Source organism: Ranitomeya variabilis, chromosome 7, assembly GCF_051348905.1.
Source record: "Ranitomeya variabilis isolate aRanVar5 chromosome 7, aRanVar5.hap1, whole genome shotgun sequence".
NCBI lineage: Eukaryota > Metazoa > Chordata > Amphibia > Anura > Dendrobatidae > Ranitomeya > Ranitomeya variabilis.
The window spans coordinates 24,831,397-24,850,607 of NC_135238.1; the positions used below are offsets into that span (position 1 = coordinate 24,831,397).

The 19,211-nt window shown below is 45.2% G+C and overlaps 1 protein-coding gene and 1 long non-coding RNA gene across 4 annotated transcripts in view; one reads left to right on the forward strand and one right to left on the reverse strand.

The window, feature by feature from the left end:
• The window catches only part of LOC143785588 (uncharacterized), an 82,822-nt gene that overhangs the window by 41,162 nt on the left and 22,449 nt on the right, over window positions 1-19,211 (forward strand). The window contains exon 2 of the long non-coding RNA XR_013218023.1: window positions 19,055-19,166. This is a non-coding gene — a long non-coding RNA (uncharacterized LOC143785588). The remainder of the gene's footprint in view (window positions 1-19,054; window positions 19,167-19,211) is intronic.
• RAB11FIP3 (RAB11 family interacting protein 3) overlaps window positions 1,436-19,211 on the reverse strand; it is a 52,524-nt gene continuing 34,748 nt past the window's right edge. Inside the window, exons 4-18 of one of the 3 annotated variants that reach the window (XM_077274570.1) lie at window positions 13,822-13,976; window positions 13,319-13,495; window positions 11,482-11,622; window positions 10,649-10,684; window positions 10,408-10,495; window positions 9,101-9,204; window positions 8,864-9,004; window positions 7,381-7,462; window positions 6,442-6,579; window positions 6,105-6,260; window positions 5,360-5,500; window positions 5,166-5,275; window positions 2,448-4,539; window positions 2,085-2,135; window positions 1,436-1,959 (exon numbers count right to left, since the gene is read on the reverse strand). In XM_077274570.1, the coding sequence (XP_077130685.1) occupies window positions 4,530-4,539; window positions 5,166-5,275; window positions 5,360-5,500; window positions 6,105-6,260; window positions 6,442-6,579; window positions 7,381-7,462; window positions 8,864-9,004; window positions 9,101-9,204; window positions 10,408-10,495; window positions 10,649-10,684; window positions 11,482-11,622; window positions 13,319-13,495; window positions 13,822-13,976 (1,479 nt within the window). In that variant the 3' untranslated portion in view covers window positions 1,436-1,959; window positions 2,085-2,135; window positions 2,448-4,529. Of the gene's footprint in view, window positions 1,967-2,084; window positions 2,136-2,195; window positions 4,540-5,165; window positions 5,276-5,359; window positions 5,501-6,104; window positions 6,261-6,441; window positions 6,580-7,380; window positions 7,463-8,863; window positions 9,005-9,100; window positions 9,205-10,407; window positions 10,496-10,648; window positions 10,685-11,481; window positions 11,623-13,318; window positions 13,496-13,821; window positions 13,977-19,211 lie in introns of all 3 variants that reach the window. The other 2 variants (XM_077274572.1, XM_077274571.1) reach the window with 2 other exon arrangements.

The window sequence follows — 19,211 nt, forward strand, 5'->3', positions numbered from 1 at the left end:
TTAATATTTTTATTGCAACCAACCTGTGATCGCTTGTACAATTCTGTCACATTGCAGTGTATTGTAGGAGTCCCCCCTTATGAAGCCCACCCCTGGCTGCCATGACAACTATGGCTGGACCATATGGAAGTCAGGACACTTTATATTCTAGATCACTATGGTCAGTCTGTATACAAAATGGCCATACAAGTAAGGGGAAACTTTCTGTCCATCATTGATCTAAAACTCCCTCATTTTCACATGCCAGGTCTGCAGCTGTATATTTATGTTCTGCAGCAGCTGAGGCACAACGCGGCTCAACACTTCAGCTGCTGCAGAACCTCGCGTAAAAAGGTTTGTTTTTTACCAAGAAAACTGCCGGTATCATTTCTAGATTAAAAATACGATCATTGGGGAAGCTAGGATTTTCCCCTCCTACCGCCACCCCCCTTCCAATCTTAACCAGCCTGAAGCGTCTGACACCAGAGAACAATAGACTTTATAAATCAAAGGGTTGTTCCGTATTGTTGGATAGAGCTGGTAAAAACAAGCACTTTTGCAATTTACTGCTTGTTAAAATTTGCAGCCGTTCTTGAGATATTAACAGTTTTGTTTTCTTTCAAGCTTGTTTCTTAGGAGACCGACCACCGCTGCGGTCTAGCTTGTAACCGCTGCGGTCTAGCTTGTAAGCGCTGCAACGAAGCTGGCCAGGATTAGGAGGCAACAATGCGCTCCAGGGATCCCAACCAGCTTCAAAACAGTGCTTACAAGGTTATAAGCACTGAGAATGTTCTGCTGTCTAAGCTGCGGTGGTCGGTTTCCGAGGCAACGAACTGTAAACAAAAGGAAAAAAAAAGTGTAAATATTTAAAAAATGGCTGAAGGAAGATTTGTAAACCGGCTTGTATTTACACGCTTTATCCGACAATATCCATTTCTGAAAATGGGAAATATCCCTTAAAGCCATTTGTGCAGGATTAAAAAATATTGCAGATAAAAACAGCGCCACACATGTCTACAGGTTGTGTATGGTATCACACCTCTGATCCATTCACTTCAATGGGGCTGAGCTGCAGTACTTGAAATAACCATGGACAGGTGTGGCGCTGTTTTTTGAAAAAGTTATGGCTTTCTAGTCCGAAATAAATTATTTTCGGAAACCCTTCATAGGAGCATTTCCATTGACTGAACTGCAATAATAGATAGAGCCCATGGGCAAGAGGGGCGCTGTTTCTAGAGGTAGTTTCAACCCTCATACTAATTCTTTCATCATTCAATTTTACTAGTCAGGAATAATTGAGGCTGCAGATCCAGTTGTGTCTTCCGCCCCTTGAAGATAATCAGCACCAGACATTGGTGGCCGCTTATCTTCGTGTCTTTTTTTTTTTTTAAGCAACATGCACACTCAGCTGAAAGTAACGGCTGTCTTGCTTATCACAAATGAAGCGGACAAGGAATTTACTGCAATCAAACGGAATTTATTCTTCACCAGAAATTTCTGAAAATACACAAAGATAAAGCAAATGATCTCAGAATAATTAAATTAAAACAAACGATTCTTTTTACATGTAGTGAACGTTCATGCTCCAAAGCGCCCTCTGCTGGTCAGCTACACAGTGCAGCATACGACCGTCATCAGCCCATCTGCATGAAGCCAGTCATGTCACCGAGCCGTGGAACCCGGTGATAACGAGCTGTGGATCCCGGTGATTGCACCGAGCCATGGAACCCAGTAATGCTATCAAAATTTGAAATCCTGTGATGTCACCGGGGTCTGGAACCCTGTGATGTCAGCGAGAAATGCAACCCTATGATGTTACAGAGTCATGAAACCAAGTGATGTCACCGATTCCTAGAACCCAGTTATGTTATCAAAACTTTAAATCCAGTGATGTCACGGAGCAGCGAGACCTGGCGATTTCACGGAGACGTGAAACTCTATGACGCCATCGAGCAGTGGAACCCAGTTGTGTTATCAAATCTGAAATCTAGTGATGTCAGCGGGCTCTGGAACCCTGTGATGTCAGCAAGAATTGAAATCCTGTCATTTCAGTTGTGAAACCAAGTGATATCACCGAGACCTAGAACCCAGTTATGTTATCAAACCTGAAATCTAGTGATGTCACCGAGCCTTACAACCCAGTGATGTCACCGAGCCTTAGAACTCAGTGATGTCACCGAGCCTTACAACCCAGTGATGTCACCGAGCCTTACAACCCAGTGATGTCACCGAGCCTTACAACCCAGTGATGTCACCGAGCCTTACAACCCAGTGATGTCACCGAGCCTTAGAACTCAGTGATGTCACCGAGCCTTACAACCCAGTGATGTCACCGAGCCTTACAACCCAGTGATGTCACCGAGCCTTACAACCCAGTGATGTCACCGAGCCTTACAACCCAGTGATGTCACCGAGCCTTAGAACTCAGTGATGTCACCGAGCCTTAGAACTCAGTGATGTCACCGAGCCTTACAACCCAGTGATGTCACCGAGCCTTACAACCCAGTGATGTCACCGAGCCTTACAATCCAGTGATGTCACCGAGCCTTACAACCCAGTGATGTCACCGAGCCTTACAATACAGTGATGTCACCGAGCCTTACAATCCAGTGATGTCACCGAGCCTTACAATCCAGTGATGTCACCGAGCCTTACAACCCAGTGATGTCACCGAGCCTTACAATCCAGTGATGTCACCGAGCCTTACAACCCAGTGATGTCACCGAGCCTTACAATCCAGTGACATCACAAATGCCTGAAACCAAGTGATGTCACCGAGACGTGGAACCAGGATATATCATTGATGAGTGTTCGTCGTTTCCTGTGTGACTAACTCTGCTATCTTGGCCAATTTTTAGAAATCCAGTAAGAAGGATTGAAATTATGTTTTTTTTTAATCACGGATGTGGCCATGATGCCCAAGGAAGGGGGCTGGCTTTGTATTGGGAGTATTTCTCCATAGGTAAAGTGGCAGAATGCAACCAATGGTGGAGTGTGCGCGGAGGGGAAATGGGCAACAATAAATAAATGCAGTACCTCTTGTGCCAGGATGGGGGTGTAAAGTGCTGTGGGGGTGAACTAGCACCAGGAGGAGGGCCCCTTTAAGATGTATGCTCTGGGGACCCCTCATCCTTACATGTATTCTCTTTGCTGGAAACATTAGTGATAGAATTACAACTCCCAACAAGTTTTCACCAAAAGAAGAAAAAATAAAATAAAGAGGACGAACCACTAAAATACCGGAGGATTCCTTGCGGTTACTGACAACCCTTTTTCCACCAGAGTTGTCAGCCCTAGAAGAATATCTTAAAACTTTATACCAGTAGCATGTTCCCCGTCTTCAAGGAAAAGGCTGCCGTCCCGCAGCTTTTGTCAGACTTCGCCAGTTTAACCACGTCATCACCACGGGGATGATATTGCTATTGCCCTTGGCCACGACATGGTCAAATCCAGTGACTGGACAGGAGTGTGTCGCCCCCCGGAGGACACCGTCAGTTCCATATACCTGTATATTTACAGCTCAATATATATATATAGAATTTGTTTTTATCTAATTATTTACATACACATATAGAAACTTTCTTCAAAAGTGTCTAAAAATGTGATTTGTCTGCATATAAAAAAAGGGGAGAGGAGAAAGCGAGAGGAGACGCCCCATGAGTCATTGTCACCCTCTCCGTGGTCAGGAGTCAGATGCAGCACCATGATGTCGAATATTTAAAGGGGGGGGGGGGTTCACAGGTCCTGCGTGATCTGGTGCGCGTCTTATATACGTGTACCTGTCACAATGAAGTGGATTTTGTGCAAATAATACGTAGGATTTGCTTGGGGTTTATTAAAATATAGCAGGTCATAATCCCAGAATGCAATCCTTGTGCTGGGAGTGCATGCTGAGGTAGAGACCTGGGAGCTGCAAACTTCTTTCCAGGAGCGAGACCACGACGCCAAGATCCCTTTATAAATGAATGAGAAACCCGTGAAATGATGGAACGTTATTACTGTCCGATCCCCCCCCACGTCGTGCCGCTTTTACACACAGACCCACCTATACGCCGACCTATATACATTTGTGCATTGACGCAACACTATATACACATTCACTCGTTAAGTCCGTGGTCCAAGGACCCACGTTGGTAGATATCCGATAGACCAGGCCCACAATAGTGGACAGCCATACATTCTGGTATTAATCACTTAAGGTGACATTTAAGCAGTGAGCAGGGTCTTCAAGGCGAAAGAGACTCCTCAGGGGTGTAAGGGGAGGGTCTACGATAGGTTCGACCATGGTGTTCCCCAGCTTAGTCCTTGAGTCTCTTTGTGCATGATGTTCCCTGGCTTTGTCCTTGAGTCTCTTTGTGCATACTTTCATCAGACACAAGTGTAAGACAAGATGAGTTGCTGACGCACAACAGCTATCTCCATGGAAGCCCGGAAGGTTCACACACCAGAGCGGATCGGTCCGAGTGGCTCGGTGGTTAAGGTCATATCTGCCTCCTCTGCTCTCTGGATCATGGGCAGAGCTATGTCTTCTTCTGAACTGACTTGTGGGGTTAATGTATCCTAGAATAAAGAAAAAATATGTAAAGTCAAAAAGTACGCCTGCGGGCCACCATTTTGTCCACCAGGCTATATTGATATTGTAGGTGCCCTTTTCTGTGGGAAAAATGGGAGAGCCCCTCAACTTGACAGAAGTTATTAAAATTTTGACAATTGTTGAACCATGTAAAACAAACAAAAAAAATCATTCAGCTACTATGCAACCATGTGTCTCCATGGCTACAGACTACAAAGAAACCATATGTAGTCAGATGCTGACACACTCCTTTCCATCTGCCTCATGTATTGTGAAGAGCCAGCTAGAAGGCGATAAATAATCTGCAGAATCAGACTACACAGGGTGGCAGTGTTACTATAGAAACACAGAGGTCTGCATAGGAGCTGTGTACACCAAACGGCAGTAGCCTTTAACCAAGACAATTTATCACTTGCTTTTTTTTAATTTTAGACACACTGGAGAAATATTTTTTTCTGCCAGTGTCTGCAAACACATGGCAGACCTGGGGGTCTTCTTTATATCCCAGACAGTCTTGCAGCCCATTGGCACGCTATAATAATGTTGAATAGGCGCTGTTGGAGTACCAGAGGCAGCCCACCCTAGACCCCATCTTCTATATACACACACTCACTTCACTTCCAATATGGCTGGGTTGGTCTCCATAATTGCCACGATGATCCGGTCAATGTAGTCCTGTAATCGAAGGTTGATTTCCTCCTGCTTCTGAATAGCCTCCATCAGCTGCAGAGAAAGGTACGACAGTGAGAAGTCGGCGGTGAGAGGCACTTGTACGCTACACTTGTGTGTTATGTGTCTTTTCCGTACCTCATCTCTAGAAACGCTGCTGATTTCAGCGGCCAGTGAGTCGGAGAAGGTGGTGGAGAACAGGTTCTTGGCTCCCTGGATGCTGAGGTTAATGATCTGGCCGTTGAGTTCTTCATTCTGTTCCTTGAGAAGCCGCTGCTCCTAAAATGGAAAGAGTCATATATTCTTTACATCTGTGGGTTATTCGCACAGAGCTTGGATGCGCTTGTTGCCTGCTGCTGACCGATAAATGATGCAAAACTGAAAATGCAGCTCTACTGAAGCACATGGCAGAGAATTATCGTCTGCTGTATGCATCCAGAGTACCACTTGTAGTTTTAGATTATTGATCTATCAGTAGAAGGTGTCAAACAGCTTATCCCTGCCTGTGTCATCTCCACAGTACTCCTTTGTGCAGAAAGAGAGGAGCAGAGTGAATCCAGGACTGTTGATCTCTGCTGGAAACCAGCCAATCATTTAATAACACACATGCAGATATGTTGCTGTAGATGGCAGATGAGAAAAATCTGTCTGACTGACTACTGTACAGGATCAGAGAGGGCACAGAAGAGACAAGTATATGCTATTCCCAAGGTGGAAGCACTGCAGAGCTCAGGGGAGTCAAAACTTTTGCATAGCTATGCGCAATGGAAAATGTGTGACTTATGAGCCCCCATGATCCAGTGTCATCACTAGCGCTCCCTACCTATAGGGTATATGTATTTACATGCAGACAGGCGCAGATCCAATGATGTGGTAGCAGTACCTGTTTAAGCCTCCGGACTTCGTGCTCCAGCTCAGCCTCCTTGGTACGGCTGTTGTACTCCTGAAGGGCGGCGCTATTCCCCACTCCCATTCGCTGTTCCATTTCGAGACGCAACAGCTGCGTTTGTTCCAGCTCCCGCCGGAGCTCCTCTATTACCTGCCATTACAAGAAGATAAGCCGGTTAAAGGGATGAGAACTACCGTGATATAGTGAACATTGCTACATACTTTCACTTCGATATGGCGAAAAATAAGTCACAACACTGTAGGCGGCATAAAAAGAAAATCCAGACTGGGATCAGTCAAGGGCACTGACGCGGTGGCACGGTCACTCTCACCTCTTGGCAGCGCTCTTTCTCCGTCTGTTGCTTGTGCTTCTCCTTGCTCAGCTTCCCTTCCAGCTTCTTGTTCTGCTCCTGGTGGTCTTTAAGCTGACGCTGCAGTTCTTCCACATCATCCAACAGTTTATGTTTCTCCTACGGATAAAAAATTATGAGTCTTAAAGGGATTGTCCACTCTATATATAAAAATGTGGCGGGGAGTGGGTATGTTTCCAGAAGTAACTTTTTAACATTTTTCTTAGACTTTTTTTGGGGGAGGATCTTCTTTCTTTTTTTTTTTTTTTTTTTTTTATCTATTAAGCAAGAAAATAAAATATTAGTGGCTTTTGGGGAGAAAAAGTTTTTTTTAAAAAAAAAAATACCCAGGTTTTTCAAGTGTTTGGGGATATTTCAACTGTTTTTTGCTCTATACTGTGAAGTTTGGAAGCCGCCAGAAAAGTGAGCCGAAAACTGAAGGGTAAAAAAAAGTGATATAAGACAAAACACGTGCACAGCAATGTTGTTTTGACATTGCTGTGCATTAATGTTCACTTTTTTTGTGACGCTATTTCACATGGATTCCACCTGAAAAGGACGTCGTCTGTGCACACAGTTCTGGAGTGAATCCTCTCCAAAGTATTCCTCATAAACTACTTCAGAAACTCTTGGAAAACCTTCCAATGCATTGCAATACAAATCAATCTTGCTGTTAGGAATGTTTTCAGCTCCCCCCCCCCCTCAAATGGTCTTGAAAACTACCTGGTGTAAAAAAGAACACTTTAAGAGAAATAAAAAAAACTTTTACAAAACTGATTTAAGAAACAATAAACTTCTCCAAGACCTCCCCCAAAACAAGAGCTTTTCTTGAAGTGATTTCTGCCTGAAATACTTGTTTTTTTCTTAGACTGTCTTAATAAAAAACTCCTTTGTGTGCAGACAGCCGTAGATGCTGCTCACCTCTTCCAGTCTCTGTGTTGCGGCCTTTGCGCTGGGCAGCTGGGAGTGCAGCTCCACGTTCTCGTTCTCCAGTTCCTGAACTCTGCAGAATAGAAAAAAATATATTAGTAAATACGTCCTTTACACTTCAGAGGGCTACAAAAATGAAGATTTGGCCAAGATTAGAAAAGTGTCCCAATATTAAAATGTCTCTGAATTACATGGATCTAAATATCAGACCCATTATCTACACTTAAATTAATCTTTACATTGTCACATCTGAGGGTTTGTGACAATGTATCGGAAAAATGCAATACTTAGAGGAACTGTCAGTGCCATAAATATAAAATAGATCAATGGCCGCACTCATCTGTGCTAAAAATAAGGAAATGTGAAATATGTGGAATGTGAATAGCATAATGGCTTATGAACTTTATGAAAAAACACATGAGATTTTTAGCACAAGATTTGCAAACGTTGTGAGCCCATTCACCAAAACGTCAAGGTAATCTCAGATCGAATGGGTAACTACACTGACTGCCTGGTGTGAACACTTACCTATGGTATCTGAGCTACTGCCCAATGTGAACACTTACCTATGGCTAATAACAGGATAAAGCCTACTTATATAGGAGGCTCAGAACCAACTGTGTTGAGATGTAATTAAAATCACAGCCTGGAGAAGTTGGTTCTGAGCCTCCTATATAAGTAGGCTTTATCCTGTTATTAGCCATAGGTAAGTGTTCACATTAGGCAGTCAGTGTAGTTACCCATTCGATCTGAGATTACCTTGACGTTTTGGTGAATGGGCTCACAACGTTTGCAAATCTTGTGCTAAAAATCTCATGTGTTTTTTCATAAAGTTCATAAGCCATTATGCTATTCACATTCCACATATTTCACATTTCCTTATTTTTAGCACAGATGAGTGCGGCCATTGATCTATTTTGTATTTGACTTTTTTTGGCTATGCACTAGTATAAATTATATATATATTGTTCGGTCAGTTGATCTATTTTATTAGTGCCATAAATATGTTTGTTTTGTTTTTTTAAATTATTGTAAATTCCGCTGTTCCCCTGAATCCGGCGTGGTTTTTCTTTTCTTCTTGCGCCTCTCAGTTCCTGAGATACGGCCCCTTCTTCCCTGTATATAAGTCTAGTCTATTAGCCAGATGGGCGTACTCCCTGATTCCTGTCTATGGGTGTTTTCATGATGACCACACCCTTTTGCAAATCAACATATATAGTGAAGAGGTGGCATATCTTAGGAACGGAGAGGTGCAGGAAAAAAAGAAAAATTCCCCAACGCTCCCCAGCTGACACTTACCCTGTCCAATCTGCCAAATACTCGCTAAGTAGAGACCAAAGGGGAACAGGCGCATTGAGGGACCAATAAGGGGAGTATGAAGCCTAATCCCCACGCCGATACAGATCTCCATTATCTGGAGCATCCTGCCCATTTTCAGGGCCCATTTTTTGTCTCCCTATGCTCTTCTTTTTACCTGGCCTTTAAACTGCTCAAGCGAAATCCTCGGTCACGCTCCATCTTCCGCAGCTCGTCTCTGTGTTTCCGAGTCTCCTCGCTCTGCACCTCGTCGGAAAGTAATTCCTGGTCTTTCAGCTGCTCCTCGAGTGCGTGGGCTCTGCTCGTAAGAAGAGGGTCAAGAGAGGGTCAAAAAATGGTGACGGATGATTGCTGAAGGCCAAGGCTCCTATAGGGACTAGAAGGATCGGATCACCTATGTAATAGCTGCAGGTTCTCTTGCCGGAGGCGGTTTTGCTGTTCCCCTGTCATGGCAGCGTCTCTCTCGAGTTCACTCACCCTCTGTTCCAGGAACAGAACCTGTAGGTTACAAAGGTAATGGGATGAAAAGGGTGAAGGAACTCTAAAAATGGGAACAAAGCCAAGAAAAAATCAATCTGAAGCATGAGGCACAGGAAAATAACAGCATTCCCAGTAGTCATGGTGGAAGAAAAAAAAAAAAAGTCTGGCCCCATTTTCTGCAAATGTGTTATAAATATATTACACTTCAATGTGCTTGAGCAATAAATACCCTTAAAGGGGTTATCTCATGGACAGAAACCCCATCCATATTCCTGAGGGTACATAATATAATAATAATAATATATATATATATATATATATATATATATATATATATATATATATATATATATATATATATATATATTTTTTTTTTTTTTATTTCTTCTTTTACAGCGGTTGTAAGTAGTAAAAATAAAAAATGACCAGGCAACTTGAGTCTCCAGGTCAGTATGATTAAAGCGATACCAGACGTATATTATTTTTTTAATTAGCTGAAAAAAAAAACCTTTACAGTTTGTGACGTCATTCTCAGATACCCGTAACTTTTTTTTTAATTTTTCCGTTGTTGTGAACTGATGTTTTCATGGATTTCACTTTGAGGTCTAACTACGACAAAAAACAGCAATTCTGCAGGTATAAATTATTATTTTTTTTTTTTAAATCTTTTGGCAATTACTAACTGGATTAAATTAATTTATATACGGTACGTTGATAGATCGGATTTTTGCATATGTATTGAAAAAAAAGGAATCAATTTAAAAAATGTTTCTTTTTGTCTTTTGTTTTTCTTTTTTTAAGTTTTCTCAATTGTTTCTAGTAGAATAGTTTTCTAAACTTTATTTTAAAAACTTTTAGTGCAGTATATTGTGCTATATACTGCTCTACTTCAGTATTGCAATATATAGTGAACTTAAGGTTTGTCTTCAACAACTGGGCTTCAGGAGTACAAAGATAATGGGGGACCTTCAGTAGGCTCCCCATAATATCCCAAATTGACGCCTCACCTTGATGTAAGTGACTGAAAGCAGTATTTACGTGGTTAAGCAGCAGCGATCAGAGCGAGCGTCAGTCGCTGCTGGTAGAAGCAGGTGCTGGCTGTATACCACAGCTGGCACCCACTGTGTATAGCGAGGGTTTATCTCTTGACCCGGCACCACGCATGCGCAGTACTATATATTGCGGATGTCGAGAAGGCGTTATTTGAAATGGTTGTAGTACCTTGTCCGTGAGATCGGTGTCGTCGCACGCCATGTTTGTGAGCGGCTGCTCTCCTGGGTCGTCCAGGAACCCACTGTGATGAAGCCTCCTGGAGACAGAAGACCTGGATTACTATACATAGTGCTGCGGTGCATCCATCACACCCCTCATAATGAGCCCCTCTCTCTCTACGACACCCCCCATATATCCCCCGCTACCGTACCGGTCCGGCATGCAGCATCGCCGTCGTTGTCTCACTCACCGTGCCTCCTTTCTGCTCGTGGTCCTCTTGTCGGGGCTGCGGAGCAAACAAAAGACAGTGAGAGTGGAAAAAAAAAACACCGGAAAGGAAGTAAAAAGGAGAAAGTGGGGGAAACCCTGTGATAACACACACAAAAAAAAAAGGCAAATGATAAGAGCATGCAAAGCCTGGAGCAGGAGGGTCCGCTGTACGAGGGGTTAAAGCCGCTGCAAAGGAAATGGCGGGTGACAGGTGGAAGGGAAAATGCTGATACTGCAGCCGGGAAAGGGTTAATGGACTCGGAGGAAGATGAGCTGGGGTGACCCCCTGTTTCCTGCCCCAGGAAATAACAAGAGGGAAGCATGCCCACCCCCCACACCTCCCCACACCTCCATTATGGAGGACTGGTCTACAACACATCATAGCTGGGTATAGCGCCCCCTATATATCTTTGGGACTGCAGGCGATGAAGACTTCTGCATGCAAGTTGCGAGCCCGGTCAGACGTGGACAGGAGGAGGCGCCATGGAGACCCTTTACAAGACGACCCGCTGACTCTCCATCTTATAAACCTGAGTGATGACCACTATGGCGGCCAGTACAAGGATCACCACCCTCAACATGGGCTGTAACATATTGTGCCACCCAACTCCACCAGGGCACAGCAAAGGTACGGCCAACGGAGACCTCCCACCACATCCATCCAGGCTGCAAAAATTGGACCTTTTCTTGGACTGGATCATGGTAGTGGATTTAGGAAGCAAGAAAGGGGAACGTTCATATGTCCTTGTGTAAGAGTCTCCACCAGTGTGACGCCCCCCCTGTCCCTCAGGGGTAATGGACATGCAAGATCACCTGTCCATCTCAAGGTATCGGAGACGGGAGGACAGATCTTCCAGGCGGTTGACATGTTTGTGGCACTGGCTGCAGTACAGCCCGCCCAGGCCTGAGCAATGCGGTGGTGCCAAAAGCTGGCGCTCTGACACAGGTGCACCACTAGGGGGGGATGTAAAAGTTATATAAATCATAACGAATACTCCAAATACAGAAGTTACCCTGTACTGATCCTGAGTTACATCCTGTATTATACTCCAGAGCTGCACTCACTATTCTGCTGGTGCAGTCACTGTGTACATACATTACATTACTGATCCTGAGTTACATCCTGTATTATACTCCAGAGCTGCACTCACTATTCTGCTGGTGCAGTCACTGTGTACATACATTACATTACTGATCCTGAGTTACATCCTGTATTATACCCCAGAGCTGCACTCACTATTCTGCTGGTGCAGTCACTCTGTACATACATTACATTACTGATCCTGAGTTACATCCTGTATTATACCCCAGAGCTGCACTCACTATTCTGCTGGTGCAGTCACTGGGTACATACATTACTGATCCTGAGTTACATCCTGTATTATACCCGAGAGCTGCACTCACTATTCTGCTGGTGGAGTCACTGTGTACATACATTACATTACTGATCCTGAGTTACATCCTGTATTATCCTCCAGAGCTGCACTCACTATTCTGCTGGTGCAGTCACTGTGTACATACATTACATTACTGATCCTGAGTTACATCCTGTATTAGGGTACGTTCACACAGGACTTTTTTGCTGCTTTTTTTTGCTGCTTTTTTTTATGCTAATTTAGGTGCGTTTTTTTGGTGCGTTTTTGGTGCGTTTTTTGGGTACGTTCACACAGGACTTTTTTGCTGCAGATTTTTGCTGCAGATTTTTGCTGCTTTTTTTATGCCAATTTTCAGCTGCTAGGACACCTGGCAATGGCTCTTCACACCTTACTACCAGGAACTCCCTCACAATAGATCACAATCAGGACACCTCACAATGGCTCTTCACACCTCACAATGGCTCACAATGGCTCTTCACACCTCACTTACAGGAACTCCCTCACAATAGATCACAATCAGGACACCTCACAATGGCTCACAATGGCTCTTCACACCTCACTACCAGGAACTCCCTCACAATAGATCACAATCAGGACACCTCACAATGGCTCTTCACACCTCACAATGGCTCACAATGGCTCTTCACACCTCACTAACCACACCCCTAAGCTCTTGGCTGTGAGATCCCTTCCTGCTGGCCATGATTTTCTGCACAAAAAACGCAGCAAATAATGCTACATGCGTTTTTTCAGCGTTTTTGCAGCGTTTTTTTCATCACCCATTCAAGTCAATGGGTGAAAAAACGCTGCAAAAACGCTGCAAAAACGCTGAAAGAAGTGACATGCCCTATGTCCAAAAAAAGCAGCAAAGCAGAAAAAACTGATCAAACAAAAAACCAACGTGTGTGCATGAGATTTCTGAAATCTCATAGGTTTTACTGGTACTGTAAAAAGCAGCTGAAAATTAGCATAAAAAAAAGCAGCAAAAAAAAGCAGCAAAAAAGTCCTGTGTGAACGTACCCTTATACTCCAGAGCTGCACTCACTATTCTGCTGGTGCAGTCACTGTGTACATACATTACATTACTGATCCTGAGTTACATCCTGTATTATCCTCCAGAGCTGCACTCACTATTCCAAAAGTGCGGGGGTGGGACAAGCCCCTCTATATACCCTCGGGCTCTTAGATATCTACTTCTGTCCTGACAGGAGGAGACGAGCTTCGGCAGGTCTCGGCTCATTCTCCGTCTGCTGAGGACGGTGCTATAACCTCACCTGGAGGTGAGACGGTGGGAGGCGTTTGTCGTCTGGGTGAAGCTCTCCTGCTCGTCTTCGCAGTGGCTGTTGAACAAGTCCGGCTCTGCTCCTTCTCCAAAATCCTCAAACTGCTCCTCCTGTCCAGTGACCGTGACCCCGGAGATATCACACAGGGACAACTCCAACCCTTCAGGTCTGAAACAGAGATATGGAGACGTACATGAGACACCGGGGCCCGTTACGTTATCATGGTGCGGAGGAAGACCCCCATCTTGTGCACGGCCTCACTCCATTCACTTCTATGGGATTTCCAAAAAGTTTCTGCTTAATCGCTGCATTCAGGATGTAAATAAATAAATATATATATATATATATATATATATATATATATATATATACGTACATATATATACACACACACACACACATATATATATACACATATACATACATATACACGCACACACACATATATAAACACATACATACATACTGTGCATATATATATAAGTTCCTCTTACGTTGCTGGTGCGCGTCCCCGAGACCCTGCCCCATCTCCTTCAGCCTCAGGGTCTTCCTGTGCAGCTATCCCCCCAGTATCTTCATCTGTAAAGGTCTCGCACTCGCTGTAGGCGCTCTCCGATCCCACATAGGCGCTGTCCGTCACCTCCGTAACCTGTCGGGAGACAAAGACGATATAAGTCAATGCCGGCGCCAGTGTAGGCGGACGGCTCTCCGGAGCGGACCCTCTTCTAACCAACGCTCCCTACCTTACCGGAGAGTAAGGACATCTCATGAAGAGGTTAACCAATGCCCGTCCGGCACAAGGCGTCTTCTTTATTACCCGTGTCGAGTCTTTATAGGTAACCGGATTAACAGAGTCGGGTTTATTATTACAGTATTTTGTGGCGGCGGTTTGTTAATGGCTCCCCGAGGAGCGAGCCGTCTCTGTCCTCACTCAGCAGAAATGACAAAGCCCTAGGAAGGATGAGGCTCTCGCTGCTCTTCCTGGCCCGAGATACCATGTTCTTAGTCAGCGTAAACTTTCTCAGAGCAAAGTTCATTATCTCCCCGTCCATTACACCATTCCTCAGACAGGGATGGACATCGGAAATCGATGAATATACCTCTACTTGTAAAATGACCACTAATATAATAACAATAAATAAAAAAAAATTGAACTTAAAATTAAAAAAACACCTTTAATTTGGAACTACATTTTTTCTGATACACAGCTCCAAATCCCCTGCATAGCTATAGAAGTAACTGATAACGTTCTTGCTACCTGCAGCCACCACTAGGGGGAGCTTACTAAACACGGGTCTTCGATGAGCTCCCTCTAGTGGTGGCTGCAGACAGGTAGTTTTGTGATCCCCATCAGGGACAGCGATGATAACGTGTGCAAACTGTAAAGCGCTGCGGAATATGTCGGACCTATATATATAAAAAATAAAATAAAGATTATAAGATTATTATAATTAAATAATACAATTATTATTTCAGCCTGCAGCCACCACTAGAGGGGGAGCTAACCCAAGACCAATTTCCTATTGAGTTACATAGGAGTTGTGGAAATCCGCCTTTAGTAAGGGCCCCCTAGTGGTGGCTGCAGGCAGCAAGAATTGTATTATTTACTTCTATCGTTATGCAGGAGATTTGGAGCTCTGGATTAGTAGAATGGAGATCGAAATGCTAAAAAAAAAAATATTTACATATTAATAAATTAATTCGCAGAATTTTGGACCTAAAAATTAAATGGAGATAAAATGTGGAGTTTTACTTTATCAAAAAAAATAAAGTCTTTGGCCAGAATACAGGTGGGGTCTCAGCAGCCATTAAAGGGGTTGACCAGGTGTATTTTTCCACCTAATTTAACACTAGGCATGGCAAAGATATAAAGGAGGTTTCAGGGATCATCTGCCCCCAGATATAGTACAACACCAGTGACCCAGTGGGCGAGATGGCGGCACATCCCGGCTGGACACTGTATAACCACATCCATGCACACAGCGTACACCTGTATATGGCGGCAGTTATACACTGGGAGAAGCCATTGATCTTTGTACAGGGAGGTAAATCCACTGTGATCTCTGCACATTCACAGGAGGAGAAACCCAAGAGACATTTAATCTCAGTGCAACCAGATCCTCTTCCCCGTGCGGCTTCCTGCAGAGCAGCGGGAACAGTAATATGGACGCTGCTGTGCGATGGTTCCCCGTAAGCACAAGAACGGGGTCTAGGGGTAACGATCAACGGGGTGAGGCCAATCCGTCACCTGTCAGCAGCTCATACTGGAGCATTATTGAGAAATGCCAGATATGTATGAAGTCCAGACCCTCAGAAACACCGGATGTGCCCCCAAAGTGATCTACATGAGACTAACAGTCACAGCGCGCTCACAACAGTGCCACTGATCACAGCAGAGGGTACCAGTGTCACCCACCTCAACAGTGACCGCCACAGAGCCCCCGCTACCACAGTGACGGCCACAGAGCCCCCCTCCACAACAGTGACCGCCACAGAGCCCCCCTCCACAACAGTGACAGCCACAGAGACCCAGCAACAACAGTGACGGCCACAGCGCCCCCCTCCACAACAGGGAACGCCATAGCGCCCCCCTTCACAACAGGGAACACCATAGCGCCCCCCTCCACAACAGGGAATGCCACAGAGCCCCCCTCCATAACAGTGACCGCCACAGAGACCCAGCAACAACAGTGACGGCCACAGAGCCCCCCTCCACTACAGGGAACGCCACAGAGCCCCCTCCACTCCACAACCAGGAACCGCCACAGAGACCTAGCAACAACAGTGACCGCCACAGAGCCCTCCTCCACAACAGTGATGGCGACAGAGCCCCCCTCCACAACAGTGACCGCCACAGAGACCCCCTCCACTCCACAACAGGGACCGCCACAGAGCCTCCCTCCACAACAGTGATGGTGACAGAGATCCCTCCACAACAGTGACCGCCACAGAGCCCTCCTCCACAACAGGGACCGCCACAGAGCCCCCCTCCACAACAGGGACTGCCACAGAGACCCAGCAACAACAGTGACCGCCAGAGCCCCCCTCCACAACAGGGACTGCCACAGAGCCCCCTTCCACTCCACAACAGGGACCGCCACAGAGACCCGGCAACAACAGTGATGGCCACAGCGCCCCCTTCCACAACAAGGACCGCCACAGCGCCCCCCTCCTCTCCACGACAGTGACCGCCACAGAGATCCCGCTACAACAGTGACGGCCACAGTGCTCCCTCCACAACAGTGACGGCCACAGCGCCCCCCTCCACAACAGTGACGGCCACAGCGCCCCCCTCCACAACAGTGATGGCCACAGAGCCCCCCTCCACAACAGTGACTGCCACAGCGCCCCCCTCCACAACAGGGACCGCCACAGAGCCCCCCTCCACAACAGTGATGGCCACAGCGCCCCCTCTCCACTCCACAACAGTGACCGCCACAGAGCCCCTGCTACAACAGTGACCGCCACAGCGCCCCCCTCCACAACAGTGACAGCCACAGAGACCCCCTCCACTCCACAACAGTGACAGCCACAGAGCCCCCTCCACAACAGGGAACGCCACAGTGCCCCCCTCCATGTTTGGCTCTGCTACATCTATGTGTGTAATACATGATGCCCACCGACTATATACGCACTACGTCACATATTTAGATAATGCAAAACTCCTGCACTCGCCTGGTGCTGTGTACACACAACGACACCGCACCGGCAACAGCTGCGAACACGAAACCTCGCAGGTGCCCCTTCCTGGGCGACTCACCTGTAGTGCCATCCTCACCGGGATATGCGCCTGCCCTTCTCGCACCAGCATGGCATCTACTGGGGACACTGGGAAATGTCCAAAGTGGTGGTCAGACGGAATCAGAGGGATGGAGGGGGCTACAGGTGGGACGGCCAGAGGATGAAGGGGCTTCCGTTTCTGACCTTGCTACCTGGAGAAGCGTCTCTTTGAACTGGGAGGGGACAAACCCGTCTTCTGTCACGTGTCACTCAGGTACACTCCTCCTGTGCTTAACCCCTTCAGTACAGAAACACATGACAGCCACTGACCTCGCGGAAACTCTCTCATATACTCTGCCTTTCAGTTTCTCAACATTTTCAAGGCCTCCGATTGCTGTTAAAAGATGAAAACCATCCTGATCCAATACTTCTCATAGCTGAGAGTTTGCTACAATTGTATCTAGTCTATATAAATTCATCTGAAAACACGAAGCGCTCTTTTGCGGATTTGTTACAATGTATCAGTACAGACGAGTGCAATGTTTCATCTGCAAAAATGGAGCTGCTGATCGTCCACAGCAATCCGTGCATCTCTAGTCTGAGTGGCACGATACCAATGCGGCTCCACGCGTTTCGGTTTTATGGGTTCCGGCCTGGTCAGGGGTCTCCTAATCCGAACTAGGCAGCCTCCTAAAAATGTAGTTTGGGTCAGAAGATCCATAGTTTACGGTCCATACACAGACCATGTACCTGGGGCACATAAAGTGTGCCCTAGTGTACAGCGAATGACAGGTATACACTTTAAAGGGGACATATCTCCAGCAATAAATATGGATTCTTTTAACCAAGTGTAAATGTCACAATTCTCCCGAATCCGGCATTGCTTTTATTTTGTTCCTGCGCCTCTCCGTTCCTGAGATATGGCCTCTTATTCCTGGTAACTAAATAATATCATTCAGGAAAGTGGGTGTGGTCAACTCTTGCAGACCACGCCCACTTAGATAAAAAGCTAAGCTTTACATACAGTGAAGAGGAGGCCATATCTCAGGATAGGAGAGGCGCAGGAAGAAAAGAAAAGCAACGCCGGATTCAGGAGAACAGCAGCATTTATAATAGGCAAACAAAATAGCATATTTATGACAAGTAACAAGTCCCCTTTAAGAACTCCTCAGCTGTAGACAATATTAGAGGGGTTGTCTCATGATCTCACTATTAGGGTCTATTAACCCATCTGGAATATGTGCTAGGAAAGTTCACGGCACATGTATCCATCCACATGACGGATACCAAAAGGTAAGGTCTTTTTGGCACATGCCAGACTGTGTATATATATATATATATATATATATATATATATATATATATATATATATATATATATATATATATATATATATATATATATATATATATATATATATATATATATATATATATATATATATTTTATTTTTTTTTAAATGTATGGAATAATGTAGTTTGCCACGGCATTTCATGCAGAAACAAAGCCAAAAATAACCCCAAAAATTAAACTGCACGGTAGATGTTCTTTTTTTTTTTTAACATGTGCCACCTGTACCATGGTATATGTCAGAGATACAAAAGTTGCAGAACTTTTGGGATCAGATTTATGTAACACTTGACAACCCCATAAGAGAATTTGTTGGCCCCAACTTTCTTATAAAAACAGTTCCCGGCCCACTAGACAGCAGACTTATCTTAGCTGCTGGCCGTTATGGCTACCAAGAATTGGGCATTCATAACCATGTTTCACAGCTCTCAACAAGGCTCGCACTATGCACCTGAAATGAGGGTGTTTATGTCCGTTCCATCCCTGGCATTTCCCTTTTTCTTTTTGGTGGCATTGACTTTAGGGGAAAAGCGCAAGCAAGGAAAACCCCGTGAGTGCTCACTATGGAGGCACAGAGGTGCTCTTGTATGAAGTCTTCGTTTCAGGAAGGACTGAGAGAAGTGAATACAAGCCAAATTCCTAATATGTCTCCGCAGAGTGTTTATATTCTACCACCGGCAGCGTCAGGAAAAAGTACCGTATGTCTGACAAACAAGCTGTTACCGCCAGACGACACCAGCAACACGTTACCGTGAAGAGGAATATGGGGTAAAAATAACCCAGACACTACAGACAGAGCGATTATTATCATTG